The following is an 18,305-nucleotide window of genomic DNA, read 5'->3' on the forward strand; positions in this document are numbered from 1 at the left end:
TCTTCCTATCGCACTACGTTCTTGTTATCCCAGCAAAGATGTCATGAAAATAGTTGTAGATTTAGCTTCTTTCTTTAAAGGATTATGTTCAACAGTTCTAGACACCTCATAACTTGATAAGCTTCAAGAGCGCATTGTTCTTATACTATGCGACATGGAAAGGGTTTTCATCCCATCATTTTTTACCATTATGGTACACCTACTTGTAAAGAATTTCTAGTCTTAGCTAGCACTATTAATTATTTGTGCCTTCTGTATTTACAGGAATCACAAGTTACAAGGTCTAGTGACTTGAACCAGGAACTCAACAATGGATCACTATCTCCAGATAAAGAAATGTCTGATAAGGTTAGTACTAAACAACATTGCATTACTTGAAATTTAGTACGATATTCATTACAGATGTGTCTTCTGTATTTACAAAGCTCAATATCATGTGTCACAGGAAACTCAAAGCAAGCAACAACAACAAAGCAAATTGCAACAGGTATCTCCATATCGATTATACTTCCATGCTTCATTCTATTTCTTTGAATATGGATAGATCTACTTGCAGATTTTCCAGTATGTACATAAGCATTTGTTTGGCTACTCTTTTATTCTTGTAGAATAAACAGAAGACTGTCTTGTTGTACTCAACAAGGAAAAGAAAACAAGGCCAAGTTGTTGTTGTTGGTAATCTTATATCTAGAGATACTAATCATGAAATTGGAGGAACTGTACTTGGGGATGGATATTATGCTGTTGCGGTTCATTATCTTAACAATGTTGAAGATGAAAGATTACCTCGACCACACGGAGATCTTAAAACTTTGGAGGATGCTGTGGGCATGTGTGTTGCTTGGACTCGCACACATGTGAGTGTGGATTTCATATTTCATTTGATCTAGATAGTTTATTAGTGTTTATGACACATCCTGTTGCTTATTTGCAGCTTAAAAGAGTGAAGCCAACTACTGAGAAGCGCACTTGAATGGTTAGAAGACTGAAGATGCAACTAATGAATGAGCAAGTGTTATAGTGGAGAGTAGTTCTAGGATCAAAAGTTCTAGTTGTCAATCTACTTGTTTAATTGTGTTAGGAACCTCATTTTATTCATTCTTGTATGTCTAATCTACCTCAAGACCACTTCGTTTGGATTGAAAATAATTATGTATTGTTGCTTACACATGGAGCATTTAATTGATCTGTTATATATATGAACCTTGTGTCTTGTATATATATGTGCACAAATTGAGTGTTTGTGTATAAGCAAAAATTAGCAATATAAAAATAATTTGTGTGAATAATAAATTTACAAAATAATACCTCCTAGTTGTCCGTACGCTTGTAGAGACACTATATAATGTCTCTACAAGCACGAATTGAACCTCATTGCAGAATGTCTCTACTTAGATAAAGGCACAATAAAATGACACTAAAAATGTCACTATATTTCTAGAGACAGTATATATTTGTCTCTAAAAGATGTCGCTATATTTATTAAGGCATAATTAAACGCATTAAACAAATGGCACAAATAATGTAGAGATACTATGTAATCGCCTCTAGAAAGTGTATCTATGTTTATTGAGGCAAAATAAAATGCCTCAAACAAATGTCACAAATAGTGTAGAGGTACATTGTAATTGTCTGTAAAAGGTGTCTCTTTGTTTATTGAGGCATATTTAAATGACTCTAAAATGAATGCCGCAAATAATGTAGAGCCAATTAACGAAGTGTCCCTACAAATCTAGAGACATTGCATGGGAAGGCATTCTTGAGACATTTTAAGACTTGCCTCTACATTTGCTAGAGACATGAAAAAAATGTCTCTACCATTCAAAAAAGTTGCCTCTACTAGCCATTTCTCCTGTAGTGTTGCCCCCAACATATTTGGCAACTACTTTGCCTGATTTGTTAGTTAAAACATATGATGCATCAAAAGTCTTAAATGAAACATTATGTTCATTTGATGCAGCAGGAATTTTCTTTCTAGGCATTTTAACATGTGTGGTATGCCTAGAGCTAGAAGCCTCATTTTTATACATAAATGCATGATGAGAAACAGTATGAAGTTTCCTAGCATGAATTCTCCTAATCTTATGTTCGGGAAAGTTAGCAGGATATGAAATGTAGCCCTCATTATCCTGAACCATGGGAGCCTTGCCCTTAACAAAATTAGACAATCTTTTAGGGGCATTAAGCTTGACATTACCTCCCTATTGGAAACCAATGTCATCCTTAATGTCAGGGCATCTCCCATTATAGAGCATGCTTCTAGCAAATTTAAACTTTTCATTTTCAAGTTCATGCTCATTGATTTTAGCAGTTAATTTAGCTATATGATCATTTTGTTGTTTAATCATGGCAAGGTGATCATTTATAGCATCAACATTAACATCTCTACATCTAATACAAATAGAAACATGTTCGACAGTAGATGTAGAGGGTTTGCAAACATTTAATTCTTCTATCTTAGCATGTAATATGGCATTCTCATTTCTAAGACATGAAATAGAATCATTGCAAACATTTAACTCTCTAACCTTAGAAATTAAACTAGCATTTTCAGTCCTAAGGCTAGAAATTGATTCATTCAGTTTATCAATCTTAGCATTTAAACTAGCATTTTCATTTCTAAGACTGGTAGTTGAGTCATGGCAAATGCTAAGCTCTTTAGTAGGTTTTCACATTTCTCTACTTCATGAGCATAAGCATTTTTACTTTAACATGTTTTTTATTTTCTTTAATAAGGAATTCCTCTTGGCTGTCCAAGGGTTCATCCTTCTCATGAATGGCTCCTATCAATTCATTCAATTTTTCTTTTTGTTCCATGTTGAGGTTAGCAAAAAGAGTAAGTACATCATCTTTGTCTTCACTAGAACTACCCTCATCACTATATGTTGTATACTTGGGGGTGCTTCTAGATTGTACCTTCTTCTTTTTGCCGTCCTTGGCCATGAAACATTTGTGGCCGACGTTGGGGAAGAGGAGGCCCTTGTTGATGGCGATGTTGGCGGCATCCTCGTCGGAGGAGGAGTCAGTGGAGCTCTCGTCGGAGTCCCATTCCCAACATACGTGGGCATCGCTGCCCTTCTTCTTGTAGTACCTCTTATTTTCCTTCTTCTTCCCTTTCTTGTCTTCGCCCCTGTCACTATCACTAGAAATTGGACATTTAGCAATAAAATGACCGGGCTCACCACACTTGTAGCACACCTTCTTGGAGCGGGGCTTGTAATCCTTCCCCCTTCGTTGCTTGAGGATTTGGCGGAAACTCTTGATGATGAGTGCCATTTCCTCATTGTCGAGCTTGGAGGCGTCGATGAGAAGCCTACTTGATGTAGACTCCTCTTTCTTTTCTTCCGTCGCTTTGAATGCGACGGGTTGCACCTCGGGTGTAGAGGTGGCGCCTTGCTTTAAGTTAACAATATGTTTGGAGTATTTGATCATAAGTTCAAAGCTCACAAACTTGCCAATTACCTCCTCGGGAGACATCTGTTTATATCTAGGGTCTTCACGGATTAGTTGCACTTGAGTGGGATTACGAAAAACAAGTGATCTAAGAATAACCTTGACCATTTCATGGTCATCCCACTTGGTTCTCTCGAGGTTGCGCACTTGGTTCACCAAGGTCTTGAGCCGGTTGTACATTGCTTGTGGCTCCTCTCCCTTGTTGAGGACGAATCGACCATGTTCTCCCTCGATCGTTTCGCGCTTGGTGATCTTGGTCACCTCGTCCCCTTCGTGCACCGTCTTGAGGACGTCCCAAATTTCTTTGGCATTTTTTAACCCTTGCACCTTATTATACTCCTCTCGACATAAGGAGGCAAGGAGTATAGTTGTGGCTTGGGAGTAAAAATGCCTAATTTTGGCAACTTCGTCTGAGTCGTAGCCTTCGTCCCCCATATTAGGTACCTGCGCTCCAAACTCAACAATGTCCCAAATGCTTGTGTGGAGTGAGGTTAGGTAATGCCTCATTTTATCAATCCATAGACAATAATCCTCACCATCAAAGTATGGTGGTTTGCCTAAGGGAAAGGAAAGTAAAGGAGCGCGCTTTGAAATATGGGGATAACAAAGTGGCATCTTACTATACTTCTTGCGCTCATGGCGCTTAGAAGCAACGGACGAGTCTGAGCTTGATGACGTGGAGGGCGACGAAGAGTCGGTCTCGTAGTAGACCACTTTCTTCATCTTCTTCTTGTTGTCACCCTTCCGATGCGTCTTGTTGGAGGAAGAGGATTCCTCCTTATGCTTGTGGTCGGACTCCCTTGAGAGGGTTCTCCCCGAGCTTGCGGGCTTGTCGCCGGTCACGATCTCCCTCTTGGCGTGTTCTCTTGACATCAATTCGAGTTGTTAGACTCCTAATGAAGCACCGGGCTTTGATACCAATTGAAAGTCGCCTAGAAGGGGGTGAATAGGCGTAATCTGAAATTTACAACTTAAAACACAAGCTATGAGCCGGGGTTAGCGTTAGAATTAAATCCGAGTCCGGTAGAGAGGGGAAAACAAATCAACCAAGAAATAAAGCGGATGAACATGGTGATTTGTTTTACCGAGGTTCGGTTCTAAAGAACCTAGTCCCCGTTGAGGTGGTCACAAAGACCGGGTCTCTTTCAACCCTTTCCCTCTCTCAAACGGTCACTTAGACCGAGTGAGCCTTCTTCCTTAATCTCACGAGTCACTTAGACCCCGCAAGGATCACCACACAATTGGTGTCTCTTGCCTTGCTTACAAAGCACTTGAGAGTAAGAATTGAAAAGAAAAAGAAGACCAAGCCAAGCAAACAAGAGCAACAAAGGAACACAAGAGATCCTCTCACAAGTCCTAATGCACTAGAATTGATCAGGGACTTTGAGTGGATCGATCGCTTTGATTGTGTCTTGAAGTGGAGGCTATTGCCCTTGTATTGAATGCAATGTTTAGAATGCTTGGATGCTTGGAGTTGTGGTGGTTGGGGGGTATTTATAGCCCTCAACCACCAACAAGCCATTGGGGAAGGCTGCTGGCGATGGGCGCACCGGACAGGTCCTGTAGACTGTCCGGTGTGCCGCTATGTCACCCAACTATTAGGGTTTAGGAGCAGTCGACCGTTGGCGCCGTTGTCTTCTTGTGGCACAAGTGCGCCACTGACTCTACGCTCTGACTCTGACATGCACTGTTGCGCATTGTTCATCTGTTCTTCAGTTTTTGCAGTCGACCATTGCGCGAAGTAGCCGTTGCTCCGCTGGTGCACCGGACAGTCCGGTGAATTATAGCGGAGTGCGCCAGTTGAAACCCGAGAGTGGCTGGTTCATCTTCGTACGGACATGGTGCACCGGACACTGTCTGGTGGCACACCGGACAGTCCGGTGCGCCAGTCCACAGCACACTCAAGTTTCTTTGCTCCTTTGAATTTGATCCCTAACTTGAATATTTATTGGTTTGAATTGAACCTTTTTGCACCTGTAGAACATGTACTCTAGAGCAAACTAGTTAGTCCATATATTTGTGTTAGGCATTCAACCACCAAAATTAATTGTGGGAAAAGGTAACCCTATTTCCCTTTCAGTTTGAACAGGAATACTTCGCCCCAGCAATTTTGATCACCTAGGATGCTGGAGTTGTCTAGTTCAAGCTCACCCCTCCAGCCTCACCTAGGACAGAGCTTGACCCCAGTGCTGGGAGGGGATGGCACTCTGCCCCCTGCCCAGGTTGTTATCCGCTCTCTGCCTGTCAGGACGTTTCTAAACCCCCAGTTGTTGAAGGTTTATCGCATAAGGCAATTGAAAATCCACTACCAGCAAATCCATTCTCAGCCATAGGAGGATGATCGATGCATTGATGTTGCGGAAGTTGCAGTTGAGGGGATGCAGGCTCATGTTCCACTGATGAATGCTCCGGACCCCACCGTCTAGATTTCTCATCCGGAATTAGGCACAGGCCTGGAATCGAAGAAGGATGCCTTCTTTAACTGCATCTGCAGTAAGCCTTCTGGAATCTTTCCTGCCCCAAAACTCATAAGGAAAACTCGTTTGTCTTCCCCCACCACCAGTTGTATCTACACCTAGAAGAAGTCTTCAGGTGGATGGCATCAGGTCGAGTTCAACATGCAAGATCTGGGAGGCAGGTCCATTAAGAAGGTTATGAAATCTTTGAAGATCATCTCTAATTCTGATGGTTTTAGCCATGAGGCTTTTGAGGAATATGTCAATCTATTCAAGCACCCCCTTTCTCAGTGCCATGTGGAGGCCCTCTCAGCCTTGTTTGGCTGGAGCCCCCTGCCAGAGTTAGGGACAAATTAGTGCCTTGTCTCCCTCCTTGGTTGTTTTGTTGTCTGTCTTGTTAATGGATACTTCAAAGATCTTGATATGGAATGTAAGGGGGTTGAACACGCTGGTGTGCCAAGATTATGTGTGTGAAATGGTGGACTCCTCTAGGGTGGATGTGGTCTGTCTTCAGGAAACTAAAATGCAGTCTATCCTCTCTCAAGTGCACCATGGCTAGGCTTAGATCTAGATTTTCCTGGTTAAAAGAGGGAGATGCTAATACAAAACTGTTTCACCTTCATGCTCGACATCACAAGAGGAAGAATTTTGTGGCTAGGCCGGTGGATGGAGACCATACCTAACAAGCCATGATGAAAAGGTTGCTTGTGTGGATCACTTCTACACCAACCTTATTGGAAAATGTGTTGGTCGAGATAGGGTGATTGATCTCGAAGCCCTGGGATTGCCTACTTTTGAGTTGTCTGAGCTTGATGCCCCCTTTTCTGTGCAAGAAGTGGAGGATATCATTAAAAGGCTCCCTGCTGACAAGTCCCCTGGGCCTGATGGTTTTACTGGTCACTTTTACAAGGTATGCTGGCCTATTATAAAAGTTGATATGATGGCTGCAATCTCCGCTATTTGGGGCAGGAAGTTTGATGATTTTGGGCGCCTTAATTCTGCCTATATAACCATGATTCCAAAGAATGATGGGGCTGAAATGGTGAAGGATTTCAGGCCTATCAGCCTTGTGCATAGCTTTGCAAAGTTGATCACAAAAATCCTAGCCAATAGGTTGGCTAAAAGGCTTAATGAGATGGTATCACCTAACCATAGTGTGTTCATTAAAGGTAGATTTATCCAGGACAAATTTATGTTGGTTCAACAAACCTCTAGACTGCTTCACCAACAGAATAAGGCTACTTTGCTCTACAAGTTGGATATTACTAAGGCTTTTGACTCGATTTCATGGCCTTTCCTAGTTGAAATAATGAAGCAGCTTGGTTTTGGACAGATTTGAAGGGATATTATTTGTGGTTTGTTGGCCTCTTCCTCTACTCAAGTGATGCTGAATGGGTTTCCAGGACAGCACATCATCCACCAGAGAGGCCTTCGTCAAGGGGATCCCCTATCTCCTTTATTGTTTATTCTTGCCATAGATGTCCTAGTCTGTATGTTTTCCAAGACAGAGGTGGAGGGTTTACTCTAGCAGTTATCCAACAGGAAAAAGCTCCATCGGATCTCCTTATATGTTGATGATGTTGCCCTTTTTGTTCACCCAACAACAGCAGATTTATCTATCACTCTTGGCATTCTTCAGCTTTTTGGGGATGCCTCTGGGCTGCACAATAATCCCCAGAAATCTAATGTCATTCCTATCAGATGTTCAATTGAGGATATGGTGGAGACCCAAGGTTTGATGCCTTGTGGAATATCTTCATTCCCTTGCCGTTATTTGAATCTTCCTCTATCATTGCACAAGTTATCTAGGCAGCACTTCCAACCTTTTACTGATAGATTTGCTAATCAGCTTTCAAGTTGGAAGGCAGACTTATTGACAAAGCAGGGAGAAGAATCCTAGTTCAGCATGTCCTTACCAGCATGACGGTTTATATGGCAATGGCAGTGGATATCCCACAATGGGGTTTAGATACCATTGACAGAATAAGGAAAGGTTCCATTTAGAGAGGTTGAAAAGAGGTAAAAGGGGGCACTGCCTTGTGGCTTAGAGAAAGGTTTGTCGCCCCTTCAGCTTGGTGGGCTGGGTATCTCAAGTTTAAAAGAACTCTGCTGGGCCATTCGAATGAGATGGCTCTGGCTGTCTAAAACAGACCCCTCCAGGCCGTGGATTGTTCTCCCAATTAAAATTCCAAAAAAGGCCACATCCTTCTTTAATGAGGTAGTGCTCACTGAAGTTGGTGACAGGGTCAACACCAAATTCTGGAAAGACAAATGGTTACATGGTATAAAAATTGCAGACCTGACACCTAGATTCCTAGCTACAATTCCTAAGCGAATTGTGAACAATAGAACTATGAATGAAGCTTTGACTAACATGAAGTGGATTGCTGACATAAAAGGGGCTCTCTTAGTTGGTGTGTTGATTAATTACCTCCAGCTATGGGAGATGCTTTCAGCCATTGAGTTGCAGCCTAGAGTTGAAGACAGACATATTTTCAGTATTGCCCCAGATGGAATGTATTCTACAAAATCTGCTTATAATGGACTGTTCATGGGTTCAGTTTCCTTTGGACACTACACATGGGTTCGGAAAACCTGGGCCCCGCCAAAGTGTCGTCTTTTCATTTGTCTTGCTACCTGTTGAGGACTTGTTCTCAAATACTATGAGTTAAGAACAAGGAAACACAAAAATGTTAAATGTTAAAGTCCTTCGTCCTTCGAAGCATTATTTCCCTTGGGATATAATGATTTTCGGACGAAGGTTATGAAGGACATACCTTCATCAACACAACATATAATAACGAAGAGGGAACCATATGAAATATATAAAAGAATAACATAAACAATCATGTATTATTATCAACTCATTTTTATTTTATTAATATGGAAAAATAGAAATAATATCAAATTACAAATGTACCTTCGGCTCGAAAGAAGGTAAGAGTACAAGCGTGACGCAAAAGCAAATGTCAAGTCAGTGTGAACAGTACAGGAGCATTGTTCATCTATTTATAGGCACAGGACGCAGCCCATGTAAAATTACACCCATGCCCTTTACATTTGCTAATGACTCTATAGTAACCCGTCGAGGTCTGAATAGCCTTTTCCTTTTAAGTTGGTTCCTTTTTCTGCTAACATGCTGAAGCTCCACTGCGCGTAGCTTCGGTCCTGCGCCAACCTTCGTATTCTTTGTGCTTGCTTCTCACGTTGTGGTTCTGATCCGAGTCCGAAGGTACCTGTTTATGTATTATACTCCAGAAACATTGTTAAATCATTTTTTGAGGACCTTTGGAAGCCAAAGGCCCCCAACAGTAGCCCCTCGCAATATTAATTTGTTAGAATGATAAATTCAGATTGCGATGTGGACGAAGGCCCTAAGCCGAAGGTCCAAAAAAACACCTTCCCTTTGCTAGAATAGCAACAATCAATGACAAACGGGGCCCTCCGGCTTGCAACGTACTAGGTGTATAAATAAGAGCGCACCCCGAGCTCATTTGGCACGCTTTTTGCCATCTGCTTTGCCAGCTCAATTTTTAGCTCTTGCCTACCAACGCCTGCTTGGTTTTTTAGATTTTCTAAACTTCGGTTTCAAGAGCACATTTTCACCATTTCTGAGGAGAAGATGTCTCAAGATAAGAAAGTTGTTGTTGAAACGAAGCTGAGCGAGGAGGAGAAGCTCTCTGAGGAGAAGAATGCTGACTTCATTGAATCAATTGCAAAGACAAATACTGAAAAGATTACGAAGGAAATTCTAGATAGCTTATCTGAAGATACCGGTGACAGCGACAGTTATGATGTGGAGAGCGGGGGCGAGGACTCCGAAGATCGACCATGGCGACCAAGTCATACAGTTTTCAGAAAATCAACTATTAAACAGAGCCATCTTGATAACATGAGAGGAAGGTATTTTCGGGACATATCTACCGTGAGGGCTGACAACGGAGACAGAACTTCTCCTGTTCCCGAAGAGAATGAAGTCGTGATCTTCCGAAGCTTTTCAAAGCTGGGCTTCGGTTTCCCTTGAACAGATTTGTGGTTGAAGTTTTAAAGATATATCAGATTTACCTTCACCACCTTACCCCCGAAGCAATCATCAGAATGGGAATTTTTGTCTGGGCCGTGAGAAGTCAGGGTTTGGAGCCAAGTGCAAAAGGTTTCTGCAGCATGCACGAACTTTTATATGAGACGAAGCCTTGGGGTAAATAACAGTATCATAACAATTTTGGTTGTTATAGCTTCGTTGCTCGTTCTGGCTCAAGCTGCCCCGTGCCAACCTTTCGGAAGAGATGGCCCGGAGACTGGATGAAGGAATGGTTCTATGTAAAAAAATGATTTAAAGGCACGAGAATACATTAAAGATATCATCATGCGCCCTATCTGGCAACGCTTTGGCCTCCGGAAACCGAAGGTAGATATTGACGAGGCAACCGAAGAATGTCGAAGGGCCTTCGGCATAGTTTGCTCTTTCATCGGGACAAGGGATTTAATCCAGGAGCACATAGCCTTCAGAGTGTGGCCACTTGTAGAGAAGTGGGAAATGCCAAAGGAGACTATCACCAAGTCTAACGAAGGTGGGCTGGTTAGGTTGAAATACACCTTCAGATATGAAGGTAAGTTTGTTGAGCCGGATGATGATTGGTTGAAATGTATCGAAGCTACAAGCGATGAACTGCTTGGGCCATATTCAAAGGCAGAAGATAACGCATTATCTGCGGCCTTCGGGAGCCGAAAAAAGAAGAGGCTGAATAGAGTTTTTGATGCTATTGGATTTATGTATCCTGACTACCGCTACCCACCACGAGGGCAGAAGAGAAAAAATGCTCCTTCCGGGAAGGATGTTGCCTCAGCCGCTTTAAGCGAGCCCGCGCCGAAGAGGAAAATGATGAAGGTCCTTACTCACCGACCGCGCTATATTGAACCGGCCATAGTGCCAGAATTCAGCGGTGAAACATCTTTGGCTACTAAAGCCGAAGAACCTGCCTTCACGCAGAGGACTGAAGAACCGGCTACAATGCCGAAGATTAACAAAATTGAAGAACCTAGAATCGAAGAAACAAAAATATCAGAAATTCTGAGCCCTTCGGCAGAAGTGACAGTGCTGAAGGCACAAAAAGATCTTACAGCGACCCCCAAGAGGAAAAGGATGGTCAATGTACTAGATGTACTGGAGACAATAAAGAGTTCAAGCTCTACTCCAGGGAAAACTGTCGAAGCTTCAAAAACGCAGGCTGAGTCAAAACTAACCGAAGCTGAAGCTGCAAAGAGCCAGGCTGGGACTGAAGCTGGGCCTTCAAAGCCCGCCAAGGAGAAATCTTTGGAAACCAGAGAAAAAGAAACGAAGAAAGAAGTTGCGAAACAAATTCTGCCTGAAAAAATTGTCACTTCTACTCCCGAAGCATCTTCCGAAATACTTGACTATATTGTACGACATGCTTCAGGAAAGAGGTTATCTGAAGAAGAAAAGCGAGAAGCTCAATACTATGGCCTTGTTTGGTACAGCTGCTGCTTGTTGAAAAAACAGCTTATCTGATAAGCTGGTAAAAAGCAGCTTCTGCTTGTTGGCTGCTTTTAGTTCATTTTGAGAAGCAGCTGAACTGATAAGCTGCTGCAGAAGCTATCTGTTTGGCAGAACTTCATCTTAAATTTGTGAAGAAGCTGAAAATAAGCTGTGCCAAACAGGGCCTATGCCCGAAAACTGAAATATCCAAATGGGGCATTGATATTCAACGACAGTGGAGAAGAAGATTTCTTGTATTGTCTCCCAGATAGCAAGGAGATTTCTGTCTGCCAGGAGATAAGCAGAAGCTTCGGATTCTCGACGCTAGAAGATAGGCTTTCGGTGCTATCAAAAGATGAATTGGCCGACAGCTTAGCATACAATAGTTTAAAGGTACGTGAATGAGTTTTTTGTACTTAAAAACAAAAGATTTTTTATTTGCTTATACCTAATACCGCACTCCTTTCGCAGGGCCTCATTCTTAGCAACGCCCTCAGGGCGCAGAAAAGTGCCGAAGACGAAGGATGCACTATTGCTTTGAACAACCTTCGTTCCGAAGTAATTGAACTAAGGAATGAAGGTCTTGAAAAAGATAAAATATTAAACTCATTGGTGAATAAAATAAAAGAAGACGAAGCTAATTCCAAAGCCCAAGCTGAAGCCCAGAAATGCGAAATTGAGGATCTTCGGAAATAGCTGGCTGAAGCAAAATTAAAATGTGCTATTGCCGAAGCTGACGAGACGCCAGTGATTACTGGAAAAATTATTGGGAGAAAATAGTTGTGGAACTTCGCTCTTCAAAAGAAAGATGTTATGAAAAATCCATAGAATGTGTGAGAAAAATAAAAACTAGCTTCGCCAATGTTGGTGCATATTCAAATGAAGACAACTTCGTACGGGGCGATCCCGAAGGTCCAATTGAATGGATCAACAGCGAGGCCGACGCCTTTGAGGAAGTTTTGAGTGGCCGCGGGGACGTCTGCGCCTTCTCAGGTGCGAGGGGAATTGCGGCTATCTTGGAGAAATCAGGTTGCGATCATGTGAAAGCTTTGGCCCAAACCGAAGCAACTTATCTATTGATGATACGAAGGACCCCTCGGCCGAAGCAAGCTTAGTTGGTGGAAAAAATTTACTGACATATGGGAAAATGGCGGCCGAGGGACGGCTCACGAAATAATAAAGAAAAGCGAAAAAGATACTCACGATGCTAGGGAAGCAACGAAGGTAGCTGATAAAGCTGCAGAACTCGAAAGGCGGATAGATATTGCTTAATAGCTTTTAACTTTATTTTTATTTTTGCGACTTCGAACTTATTTACGTTCTCTACCGCAGCCGAACTATCTCCTCCCCCGGAGCCCCTCGAGCCACTGGCCGAAGTAGAGACAAAAGCATCATCAGAAATTATTAGCATCGCTGAAACCATTATGGACGAAGTCGTTACTCAACTGCTGACCGAAGCTGCAGACAAAGTTTTGAGAGAAGAAGAATAGATATTGTAAAAACATTGCCAAAATATTAATGTAACATTTGCTGGACTATGCTTGTAATATTTGGTACTCATGAGTTTTTAATGTAATGTATAAATGGCTTTGTAATTCATTTCTTTGCGATGCATGAAACTTTTACTGTACATACCGTTTTTGAGCCTTCGGCGAAAAAACACCTTCCCTTTTTTCATGTTTCGTAAAGAAGAGTTTTTATGCTTCGTGAAAAATCCTCCAATTGTCGTAGAAACATTAATGCTTCATTAGTAGCAGACTTTCTTCCTCGATATCAGCGTACTTTATAAAAAATTCTTCAAGCGTTGCCATAACACTGATGCTTCGTCATCAATAGACTTTTTTCTTCACTTCAGAGCTGATAAATCAAAACTTATTTTGTGCCTTAGCACAATTTCACTTTTTCGGAGCATTCTCCGAAGATCAACATTGTATCCCCTTCTTGTGCCATCGATGCAATATGATGTATGATGGTATGTTATGCGAAATGATGTGATGATGTTATGCTATGCAAACTGATACTTTGTGCCAAAGACACACACTCACATCCCCATACTGAATACACAATCTCTTTGCCATTTATTTTTCGGCTTCACCGCTTATTTTTCGGTGTATCAGCGCTGACTTTTCGCTGTAAGTTCTGCATTCCCTTAGGAACGTCTTTTGAACTTCTTCGCCTTCTATTTCGGCGGTATTCGCGTTCACTTTTCATGCTTCGCCTTATATTTCGGCGGAATCAGCGTTGACTTTTCGTTGTAAGCTCTACATTCCCTTTGGAACGACTTTTGAGCAGAAAACTTACACTGTGTTCCCTTAGGAACGACTTTTTGTAGCTTTGGCAAACTTACGTTGTGTTCCGTAGAACGACTTTTTGTAGCTTCGGAGATATTTTTTTATCCGCGCGCTCTTAGGAACAACTTTTTGTGCTTCGGCAACTTTTGGATTCCGTAAGTCTATGGAGAAGATATATTTTTACTATGGCAAAAAACGAAGCTATTAGAAGGATTTGAAAACGACAAGAAAAGCTAGACTTTCAATGATTGTTCCTTATTAAAAAAGAAAATGATAACGAATGAAAAAGTTATTTCAAGAGTAGGATATCTCTTAGTAGATATGATTCGATTCTGGCACAGTACTGTTAACTGTGCGAGCTTCGGACTCCTCCCTAAAGTCTCGTTGCTGGTGAGTATGATGGCTCCCTTCTGGCTGCTGGCCTCGGAAATATGCAGGTTGTAGTGGTGGTGGAGGTGGAGGTTGTTGCCAAGATGCCTGTGGTTGGCTAGCCGAAGCAACAGAAGCCACAGGATGGTTACCCACATACTCTGGTATGTAGGGTGAGTGATACGAAGCAGTGTGCATGACCTGCTTCGGCTGATTCTGCTGGGCTGCAGCTTCTGCTATTTCCTTCTGTTTCTGAATGGTGACATGGCACATCCTTGTAGTATGGCCCTTGTCCTCACCACAGAATAGGCAATAAATTTTTCTGGGCTGATCCCCAAACCTTCCTCTGAAGCCCCTGGCGCCTCTGCCGCTTGGAGCTGGCGGCCGAGTATAGCTTTGTTGCTGCCCCGAAGCTTGCGAGGAATATTGTGGCCTCTGTTGCTGACTTTCTCTGTCGTCATTCTGGGTGGAGTGGATTGATCTGATGTGTCTTGGGTGAATTCTCCCTTCGAAGCCCCTGGTCATCTTAGAGAACCTGTAGGCTTCCTCCCTTCTTTGACGAAAGTCATTATCAGCGCGGATGTATTCATCCATCTTTTGAAGCAATTTCTCCAGGGTCTGAGGGGGTTTCCTGGCAAAGTATTGGGTCGTAGGTCCTGGTCGAAGCCCCTTGATCATGGCCTCAATGACAATTTCATTAGGCAATGTTGGCGCTTGTGCCCTTAGACGCAAGAACCTTCGGACATACGCCTGGAGGTATTCTTCGTGATCTTGTGTGCACTGGAACAAAGCTTGAGCAGTAACCGGCTTTGTCTGAAACCCTTGGAAACTGGTGATTAACATGTCCTTCAGCTTCTGCCATGATGTGATTGTTCCTGGCCGAAGAGAGGAGTACCAGGTTTGCGCAACATTCTTTACTGCCATGACGAAAGATTTTGCCATGACTGCGGTATTGCCTCCATATGAAGATATGGTTGCTTCGTAGCTCATCAGAAACTGCTTCGGATATGAGTGCTCGTCATACATGGGGAGCTGGGGTGGCTTGTAAGATGGGGGCCAAGGTGTAGCCTGCAGTTCTGTTGACAGGGGAGAAGCATCATGAAAAGCAAAATTTCCATGATGGAAATCCTCATACCATTCATCCTCGTTGAGGAAGCCTTCTTGGTGAAGCTCCCTATGTTGAGGCCTTCGCTCTTGTTCATCTTGAGCGAGATGGCGTACTTCTTTAGTAGCTTCGTCAATCTGCCTCTGAAGGTCGGCTAGTCGAGCCATCTTCTCCTTCTTCCTTTGTACTTGTTGATGAAGCATCTCCATATTCCTGATTTCTTGGTCCAACTCGTCCTCCTGGGGTGTTGGACTAGTGGTCTTCCTCTTCTGGTTTCGGGCCTCTCGAAGAGAAAGGGTCTCCTGGTTCGGGTCCAGCGGCTGCAGAGCAGCAGCCCCTGTCGCTGAAGCTTTCTTCGGTGGCATGACGAAGGTTAGTGCTTGCCGAAGGTGGTCAAAAAGAGTTCACCGGAGCTGGGCGCCAATGTTGAGGACTTGTTCTCAAATACTATGAGTTAAGAACAAGGCAACACAAAAATGTTAAACGTTAAAGTCCTTCGTCCTTCGAAGCATTTTTTCCCTTGGGATATAATGAGTTTCGGACGAAGGTTATGAAGGACATACCTTCATCAACACAACATATAATAACGAAGAGGGAACCATATGAAATATATAAAAGAATAACATAAACAATCATGTATTATTATCAACTCATTTCTATTTTATTAATATGGAAAAATAGAAATAATATCAAATTACAAATGTACCTTCGGCTCGAAAGAAGGTAAGAGTACAAGCGTGACGCAAAAGCAAATGTCAAGTCAGTGTGAACAGTACAGGAGCACTGTTCATCTATTTATAAGCACGGGATGCAGTCCATGTAAAAGTACACCCATGCCCTTTACATTTGCTAATGACTCTATAGTAACCCGTCGAGGTCTGAATAGCCTTTTCCTTTTAAGTCGGTTCCCTTTTTCTGCTAACATGTCGAAGCTCCCCTGCGCGTAGCTTCGGTCCTGCGCCAACCTTCGTATTATTTGTGCTTGCTTCTCACGTTGTGGTTCTAATCCAAGTCTGAAGGTACTTGTTTATGTATTATACTCCAAAAAAAATTCTGGTGGCTTGCTAATAAAGGCCTAAACCACCCTGAGAAATGTCTATTATGTGACCAAGCTGAAGAAACTCTTGATCATCTTTTGGTGGCTTGCTCCTTCTCGAGAGTCTTTTGGTACCAGCTTTTCTGGACATTTGGGCTTCACTCCCTTGCCCCCAAGCCGGCGGTCACCTCCTTCTTGAATTGGTGGGAGGAGGTTTCAGAGGTGGTCTCAGGTGTCACCAGAAAAGGTCTTAACTCCCTTATCATCATGGGTGCTTGGACTATTTGGATCCATCAGAACAAATATGTCTTCGATGGATTGTCTCCATGCCTCACCTATATCCTTGCTTGTGCAGATGAGGAGAGAAGTCGTTGGGAGGCAGCTGGGGCGAAGGGCCTATGTTCTCTGGTTGCCTCTGTAGCTGCTCCCTAGGGTGGTGTGTTGTTTTTTCCTTCACAGGATGAGTTCTTTTTGTATGTTATTTTCTAGCCCCCGTGAGGAGGTTTGCGGATGTATGGTCTACTTTAGACCTCTTTTCCCTATCTTCTTAATTTATAAAGGGGCGCAGTTCTCCTGCGCGTTTTCAAGAAGAAAAAAAGTTGTTGGATTATATAATCTGGGCAGATTATAATCCCAAACAAACACCCCTAAGGGTAGGTAGGATACCCTATTAGTGTTCAAGTACAATAGCTCAGTGTTTCAAAGGCATCAGATGCCTAGGTGATGAGGCACTCACATGGAGTAAGGTGTCCCATCACCTAGCCAAAAGTAGTGAGAGATCTAAAAAGATTGGAGATGAAACAGAGGAAAACGATATGGAACCAACCATGAAGACAATTGAGCTACCTCCCCTCTCATCCACACCAAACCATGTGGGGGGACAGCGCGCAGCACCACCTGGATCATTTGCAGTGGTGGCGGCTAATCTAGGAGGGAAACACAACAGAGATCCATCTGAGGGAGCAGCAAGAGAGAGGGAAGGAGCAGAGCCACGTCAGAGCGCAGGCTATCGACACTCAAGTGAGAGCAGCGTGAGGGAGAGAGATGCAGCGGTGCTGCACCTACGTGAGATAAGAAGAGAGCTGGGGCTGGGCCCAGGTGGCGTGCATGGTCTGGACATGGGAGTGTGCATCCCTGTGTTTGTGACCTAAGAAGGGATATGAATAGAAGTAGAGATGGCAATGGGGACCCGATTCTCCGCGAGAAATTCCTCCATTAGGGGATGGGGAAGAAACTTCCCCGTCGGGGATATAAACGGAGAAAAATTATCCCCCAACGGGTAAACGGGGTGGGGACGGGAAAGCATTCCCCATCTCTGTTCCCGCGGGGACTATGTTTTTGTGTACTAGTTATCGACAAAAATAAATAATTACCTTGTTAAGAGACCACTAATTGTACAAATGTGTTCATTTTGATGTATGCATAATGATTTCTTACATTTTACAATGTGTATAAGTGACAATGTTTAACATTAATAACAAAAAGCATATGTCTTAATTAAACGAGGATGGGGATCCCCGTTGGGGATATATCCCCGTGGGGAACGTGGATGGAGAAGAAATGTTTCTCTCAAGGGTTCGTGGGGATCCCTGCGGGGAATTTTTTCATCATAGGGATGAGGATGGAGAGCTATTCCCCGGCACGGAATTCCCCGTTTCCATCATAGAAGGGACCTCGTGATTGAGCTTAGCGGTCAACCACTTCTCTTTTCATTTGCCCTTTTCTGGTTTTACTATTTCCTCCTTTATTCCCTGATGTTGTTTTCCTATTTCTTAGGATGGTGAGGCATCCCCTCTCACCTCGCCTTATGGAGGCCCCTAGGCGTTATGAGGGGGTATGTCGCCATGCCTCACCTTACCACCTTAAAAAACATGCAGCAACTAACAATGAATTTAGAAGGTACATCAGTGATTTCAAGTCGTCCGACTAATCGCGATTAGTCGCGATTAGTCGGACTAGCCGGTCGTATTAACACGGCTAGGGAGGCTGACCCGATCAGCTCGACTAATCGTCCGGTCATCCAATTAGTCGTCGACTAAACGCGATTAGTCGTCCAGTTTAGGTCAGGACGATTAATTTTCCAGGGCTCCAATTTCGG

The 18,305-nt window shown here is 43.1% G+C and overlaps 1 protein-coding gene across 1 annotated transcript; it reads left to right on the forward strand.

The window, feature by feature from the left end:
* The first annotated feature begins 267 nt into the window (after window positions 1-267).
* Window positions 268-1,286, forward strand: LOC103632099 (uncharacterized). The gene is made up of 4 exons (XM_035960853.1): window positions 268-348; window positions 446-487; window positions 609-857; window positions 935-1,286. Exons 1-4 carry the CDS (start codon window positions 337-339, stop codon window positions 971-973), a joined length of 342 nt encoding a protein of 113 aa, XP_035816746.1. The 5' UTR covers window positions 268-336; the 3' UTR covers window positions 974-1,286.
* Window positions 1,287-18,305: the final 17,019 nt, after the last annotated feature.

This window comes from Zea mays, chromosome 7, assembly GCF_902167145.1.
Source record: "Zea mays cultivar B73 chromosome 7, Zm-B73-REFERENCE-NAM-5.0, whole genome shotgun sequence".
NCBI classification, from domain to species: Eukaryota; Viridiplantae; Streptophyta; class Magnoliopsida; order Poales; family Poaceae; genus Zea; species Zea mays.

Coding starts and splice junctions, on each gene's coding strand:
- LOC103632099 (XM_035960853.1), top strand. Junction 488..608: donor AACAAAGCAAATTGCAACAG/GTATCTCCATAT, acceptor TTATTCTTGTAG/AATAAACAGAAGACTGTCTT. Junction 858..934: donor TTGCTTGGACTCGCACACAT/GTGAGTGTGGAT, acceptor GCTTATTTGCAG/CTTAAAAGAGTGAAGCCAAC.